This window comes from Pseudonaja textilis, chromosome 2 (genome assembly GCF_049901715.1).
Source record: "Pseudonaja textilis isolate UNSWEBS1 chromosome 2, rPseTex1.2, whole genome shotgun sequence".
In the NCBI taxonomy this organism is placed as follows: domain Eukaryota; kingdom Metazoa; phylum Chordata; class Lepidosauria; order Squamata; family Elapidae; genus Pseudonaja; species Pseudonaja textilis.
The window spans coordinates 15,135-22,170 of record NC_141991.1 but is presented as its reverse complement, the minus strand read 5'-3'; the positions used below and the strand labels follow the sequence as shown (position 1 = coordinate 22,170).

Below are 7,036 nucleotides of genomic sequence, written 5' to 3'. Positions count from 1 at the left end.
TGTTTCTCCTTCCCAGTTTCCCGTCCGGACACAATAGGGAGGCCACACTTCATCTCTCGCTCACAGAGGTGTACTGACTGTACGATACGCCCTCGAGCCTCCTCAGGGCGCCTCTCTACATTTTATCTCTCTATGATGTAGGCCCAAGTGGCTTTTCTAAGGCGGCTGTGGGAGCGACGCTCCTCCTGAAACTCTATGGTCGCCAATACCGGAAGTTTCCCTTCGGCTCCGGGGGCGGGACCGACGTCGGGGCCTCTCGCGGAGCGCCGCTTCCTTTTCCGGCCGAGTCGAGAGCGAGAGGACCCGGTGCGCAGCCATGGTGAGCGATGGGGAGGCCAATAATCCACAGCCATCCGCCGCGGGGGCCGCGCTGGGCGGGTCAGGAGGGGCGTCGGGGCCGCCGGGGGAGCCGCCATGGGGCGCGAATGGGGCGCTCCTCGCGCACCGGTTGAACTTCTGCCTGGGCGAAGGGGCCCGGACCTTTGACCTCTGCCCTATGCTTTACCTGGCGTGGTGCATGGCCAGCGTAGCTTATATGCGCGCATGCAATGGGGCGTTTGCAGGCCGTCCTCGACTTACGGCCACCACGGAGCCCATGTGACTTTGACCGGTCACTGTAACTGGAGAACTCTGTAATGTAGATTATTAGCATGGTGTATCCGTGTTTGCATGACTTCTGTGGATGCCATGGGCTAAAATGAGCCCCCCTCCCCCCAAACTTGGCCACTTTAAGACTTGGGGACTTCAACTCCCAGCATTCCTCAGCCCTGGTCTGCCAGCTGAGGAATGCTGGGAGTTGAAGTCCCCAAGTCTTAAAAGTGGCCCAGGTGGGGGACCCCTGGTCTGCCAGCTGAGGAATGCTGGGAGTTGAAGTCCCCAAGTCTTAAAGCAGCCCAGGTGGTCTGCCAGCTGAGGAATGCTGGGAGTTGAAGTCCCCAAGTCTTAAAGCGGCCCAGATGGGAGACCCCTGGCATGCCAGCTGAAGAATGCTGGGAGTTGAAGTCCTCAAGTCTTAAAGCGGCCCAGGTGGGGGACCCCTGGTCTGCCAGCTGAGGAATCCTGGGAGTTGAAGTCCCCAAGTCTTAAAGCGGCCAAGTTTGGAGGCCTCTGGGCTAAATAAATATTGAATCTGGTCCTGGTGCCTGGTGGGGGCCCTCCTGTCCTGCAGCGGTCACACAAGGGGTGGGGGAGCTGCAGGCATCTCGCGCCAGTGAGCCAAGCTGCGTCCCAGGAGACTCACGCCCTCTGCCTTTCCTTCTCCCCACAAGTCTCTCGTGATCCCAGAGAAGTTCCAGCACATCCTGCGTGTCCTGAACACCAATATCGATGGGCGGCGCAAGATCGCTTTCGCCATCACCGCCATCAAGGTGGGTGAGAAACCGCCGGGCAGCTGCGGCCGTCCTGATGGGGAGGGGAGGGCTGTGGGGCTACTGTATGATGGCCAGAGGGGCTCGGGGGGTGGGGGGGTGGCCCTTCAGCTGGGCAACAGGATGGAGAAGCAGTGATGCCTTTGCTGGGCCGAACCCTGCGTGGCGCCGGTGGGCCTGGTCAGAATCCGGCATCTTCCCTGCAGCTCTTGCCAAGGTCTCTTTGGAGCCCCTAACGGCGCGTATAGGTAGTTTGTGGGTTACAACCCCAACGGAGCCAGAAATTTAGCAATTTCCTGTTGGTAAATGAGACATTTGCTACATGAGTTGTGCCCCGTTTTACGACTTTTTCTCGCCGCCGTTGTTTAAGTGGAATCATCGCATTTGTTATCTTGGTTGTTAAGCGGATTCGAGCAAGGTTGCAAAAGGGGACTCCTTGGGGCCCTTTGACCGTCGTAAACACGAGTCATTTGCCAAACAATCAAATTGTTTGCATGGCCACAGGAGTGTCACAATGGTCGTAAGTGTGAACGACGGTCCCAAGTCCCCTTTTTCAGTGCTGTTGTAACTTCGAGCGGTCAGTAAGTGAAATATTTTATTGAACAAAACAATTAAAAACACTGAACGTAGTGAAGTCGGTTTGACATAATTTTTGGTCGGTATCACGTAGATATATATGTTTTCCTATATACGATTATTCAAATATAAGGATATATAAATTGGTTTGCTCATATATTATATTTTCCAACCTCATTGGTCCTCTTTTCATCTCATCCTTTCATTTACTCTCTCAGTGACTCCATTCCCAACTTCCTCTCTGCCCCCACCAGCGATGGAATCGATCCCAAATTGCATAATATATGCCGACTCGTCTTTCTCTCTCACCTGTAAAGTTTAGCTTGTCCATTTCAGGCCATATCAGGATTTTGTTTATTACTTTGTTTTCGCTCGACATGCCTGTCTCTTCCCACTTCTGGGCAAAGGCTAACCTTGCCGCAGTAATCATAGATATAATCAAATATAGCTCATCCTTAATTGTATTTTTTTGACGTGATTCCTCATAGAAAGCATTCAAGTACAGGATCTAATTTAAAATCCGACATTACTAAGTGACGCGTTGTATGTTGAGGACGGCCTGTATGCGCAGGGTCCCTACGGAGTCTGCCTTAGTGGTGTCACCCAAACCTTGTTCCAAACACCACTAAATAGAGATAAAAGGAATCTTTAAGGAATCTTTACGAATGCTGTTCTTTCTCGTTCAAACGAATTGTCTAATGAGCTTTGCCAAGGTGGTGGCAAGGCTGCCAAGAACACGAGATAAAGTTACCAGGAAATATTTCAAACACAAGAGAGTCTCCAAACACCAAGCAAGATAGTCGGAACGTCCACAAGGCTTGAGTGCAAACGCTTCTTTGCTTCCTGCCAAGAACTCCGGTCTCTCAGGCTGGCTTTTATCCCTTAAGGGGAGGGGGCCATCACCTTGCAGCCTTTCTGGTGCAGTTGCTCTTTCCTTTGAGCAGCCCTGCACTGGGCACAGGCTCCTTGGGGGCCTCTTCCTCAGTGCTGCTAGCCTCCACAACCTCCGAAGGCAGCACTCCGCTCCCTGATGGTCCGGGCCCCATCCCCACATCACACGCAAGGCCCCTCCTCTGAGTCCTCGCTCTTCGAGACCTCAGCCGTCCTCACCTGCTGCTGGCAAACTACAAAACTTAGCGAACCTTAATGCCTCAGAAAAGGCATTTGACTGCATAACCTTAGAAACCCAATAAGGCTAAACAATAGCCGGCCGATGCTTCCCTTGAGGCCGCTTCTGTTCGGGCCAGGCGGGTCTCCTTGAGACCAAGAGCCGAGCCAGGGTCTAGGGTCTTGAATGCCACCCCTGGGCCTCCAGTGTGTCTGTGTGTGTGTTCCAGTTCTCTCCACCTGAACAAAGATCCTTGTTGGGTCAGTAGCCCCCCCAAAAATCCCCCATGGAGTCTGGAATTCTGGGCTGTACGACAGGGGTCCCCAACCACCGGTCCGGGGACCGGTACCGGTCCATGGAACAATTTTTACCGGGCTGCCGCTTTGCTGGGTGCCGCCATCTTGTTTTGATGAAAAAGTGCTTCCGGTGAGCTTTTCCGGGTAGAAAGTGGCGTTTGGGTGCTGAAGGAATCCTCGCGCCTTAGTTTCATCGGGGGGGGGCGGCTTCGAACAAAACTAAGGCGCAAGGATTCTTTCAGCACCCAAGGCAAGGTTAGCTGAGCGACCGTCCCAAAGCCGTTGACACAGGTACAAAGGAGGAGTTGAAGGTGGCGGGGAGAAGCGGGGGACGGCTGGCTGGTCGGTCGCTCGGCTCACCTTGCCATGCATGCTGATGCTGGTACCGGGCCGCGGATGATTTTGTGATGCTGGTACCGGGCCGCGGCACAAAAAATGTTGGGGACCACTGCTGTACGACACCAATCGGTTAAAAATCAGCTTTATCCTATTGGATGGATTGGCTCAACTTCCATGCAGTGTTTGCTTTGAATGCAGGGGCAGGGGAGAGAGAAAAGCAATGGAAGCCCCCCCCTCCTTTTTTTTTTATTGTTCTGTTCTGACAACATGACCCACACGCACACACCCCTCGCCCGTATCTTTAGCTGCCATGTTGGGGCACTGATCTGGGCCCGCCTGGATATCCGGAAGGCCGTGCCCATCCCGGACCCCGTACGCTTCTGCGGGCAGAAGCCCGACGTCTTCCGGACCCCCTCGGGATTCTGCTGTGCCGCCGCCAGGACATCGACCACCGGATCTGCTGCAAGAGAGCGGGGGGAGTGTTGTGGTTAGCCGGCAGCAGGGGCGGATGGCTGAGGAGAGCGAGGACTCCCACGAGGGGCCGGGACCATCCGGGAGTGGGCTGCTGCCTTCCGGGATTGTGGGGGCTGGCAGCAGCGACGAGGAGGTTCCTGAGGAGCCTGTGCCAAGTGCGCGCGCACAAAGGATTGCTCGGAGGAAAGAACAGTTACAGCAGCTCAGGCGACGCGGGAGTAAGGCTGCAAGGTCATGGCCCCTCCCTCCTTCAAGCGGATCAAAGCCAGGTTTGGGAAAGCGTGCTTTGCAGACAGCAAAGAAGCTCTGAAGCTCAACTGGCGGACATCTTAGTTCGTGTTTGGAGAACCTTGTCAATGAGTTCTTATCTCTTGGGGTTTTGGGGCAGCCTTGACAAACTTTCTTGTCCGAGCAAATCGATGGAAAGCAGCCTTTAGATGGTTAGATAATAAAACATAATAATAGAACACTTAGATTTAGGATATAATTTTTTTTTTTGATATTATTTTTATAAAACTTTATTAAGATAGATTTGGTATGATCTTATTTATTTATTTATTGCAAAATAAATTAAGTAAATTATAGTTATCTCGGTAAAGTATGAGTTAATAAAATGATAAACGATTTCTTAGTGATGATATTGGGTTATACAATTATTGATTGATAATATGAGTTATTATGTAATATAATTTTGTTATTATGAAACCTTAAAAGGTGGGAGCTGCCGCCTTTGTCTGTGTCGGCTCTTTGGGAGCCCGGTTGGGTCAGAACAAGGCGCCTTGGGGATGCTGGCGGCGGGGTGTATCGTGCTGGTCCTGGTGGCGCGAGCAATTGGATCAGACCGCCCCCAAGGACAGGGGGCTTCTATCTGGCCTCCCCTCCTCTGAGCGGCTCCTCCTTGCCTCCACAGGGGGTGGGCAGGCGCTACGCTCACGTGGTGTTGCGGAAAGCCGACATCGACCTGACCAAGCGGGCCGGGGAGCTGACGGAGGATGAGGTGAGGAGAGCTGGGCGGGTCTGGATTTTGGGAGTGGGGGTGGGGAGTCCTTGGGAAAACCCTGGATTGGCCCAAGCAGGGAAACCTAGAACCGTGATTCCACCCCCTCCCCGGAGGTGGAATAACGCTCTATCCTGAACGGTGCAGGGGATTGGAGGACCTTTTAGGTCCTCCTCCTCTGATTTTACCCCCATCCCCTCCTTGGCAATCCCTGCCCCCCCCGAGGGGTGAGGGCCTGGAGCCCACAAAGTAGGGCCTGGTCTCTTCCCCGGGAACCGAGGCGGGAATCGTTCCAGCCCGGGCCTTTCTTCTGGGCAGCTACTGGGCTGGTTATCCAGCAGGCACCAGGGGGGTGTCCAGTGGGGGAGCAGAGGCTCGTTGGCAGCTGGGGGGGCGGGGAGAGATGTGTTGGGGGGGTGTTGTCAGTGAACCCAAATGGCATCCATCCGGCGCAGGGCTTTCCGACCTTGGCCACTTGACGACTTGTGGACTTCCAACTCCCAGGCGGCTTCTGCAGGCCGAAAACTAGGCCTGTTTCATCACTTCTGCTATTTCCAGAAAAAAACAAGTCATAAAGTGGCCCACGGTTGGAGAGCCTTGATCTGGTGGGAGATACATCCCAGGCCGGACCATCCACTGGCCTCATACCCTGCCCAGTCGGGACCCCCCACCTGACCCCACTTGACCTCTCGGTCTCCCCAGGTCGAGCGGGTTATCACCATCATGCAGAACCCCCGACAGTACAAGATCCCCGACTGGTTCCTCAACAGGCAGAAAGATGTCAAAGACGGCAAGTACAGCCAGGTGAGTCCCGCCGGGGGTGGGTTGGTTGGATGCTTTCCTTGTTTTTTGGGGGGGTTGGAACTGGCAGCCAGAGGGCCTAGGGCAGGGGTGGGCAAACTACAGCCCGCGGGCCACATCTGGCCCGTGGGTCATTTTAATACGGCCCGCCTCTGAAAAAAAAAAAATGGGGCCGGCCAAAAGAGACCCCGCGCCATAAAATCACACACACAACACAGAGCTTGGGCAGCCGCTTCCCTGGTGGCAGGGCCGAGGTCGCCGCCCAGGGAACGCCCACTCCTTTCCCTCCGCCCGGGCTCCGCTCAGGGGTCCGGCGGGGGCTGTCAGGAGTTGCTACCGCGCGGCTCCAGTCCCGCGTTGCCTCGGGAAGGGAAAGGCGAAACCAGGAGCCGCTGAGCCTTCGGTGCCGCTGCTAAGCACCGCCGCGGCTCTCCCTTTTTGCCTTTCCCTTCCTGAGGCAACGCGGGACTGGAGCCGCGCCGGCGATAGCAACTCCTGACTCTGGGGTCCTCCGTGGGAAGGGGAGGAGGAGAAGAAGGGGGGCAATTCCCTCCAAAATCTTACGCTGACCCGGCCCGTCTGTCAAATTTTGAAAGTCAACGTGGCCCCCGAGCCAGAAAGTTTGCCCACCTCTGGCTTAGGGGGTGACGTTTGGGGGTGGGGGGACTTAGTGGGCAGCAGAGCCTGGGCTGAGGTCCATTTTCCTGCCGACAGGTCTTGGCCAACGGGCTGGACAACAAGCTACGCGAGGATTTGGAGCGCCTGAAGAAGATCCGGGCCCACCGGGGCCTGCGTCACTTCTGGGGGTGAGTAGAGAAGTCGGAGGGAGGGAGGGAGGCCGGCCGGGGAGAGGGGCGCACTCTAGGCTCCTGGAGTGAGTGGGAGAAGGTAGAGTGGATGGCCTCGGGGGGTTCCCCTCCCCTCCCTGATGTCTTCGTTGCTCCCTTCCTTTCCCCAGCCTCCGTGTCCGGGGCCAGCACACCAAGACCACCGGCCGCCGCGGCAGAACCGTGGGCGTCTCCAAGAAGAAGTAAAAAACTACAAACACTTTTGTGCTAATAAAAACTTTCTACTCCCA

The 7,036-nt window shown here is 55.4% G+C and overlaps 1 protein-coding gene across 1 annotated transcript; it reads left to right on the top strand.

The window, feature by feature from the left end:
• Positions 1-91: 91 nt before the first annotated feature.
• RPS18 (ribosomal protein S18) lies at positions 92-7,036 on the top strand. The gene is made up of 6 exons (XM_026724371.2): positions 92-319; positions 1,269-1,367; positions 5,071-5,157; positions 5,860-5,961; positions 6,673-6,764; positions 6,917-7,036. The coding sequence occupies exons 1-6, from the start codon at positions 317-319 to the stop codon at positions 6,990-6,992; spliced, it is 459 nt and encodes a 152-aa protein (XP_026580156.1). The 5' UTR covers positions 92-316; the 3' UTR covers positions 6,993-7,036.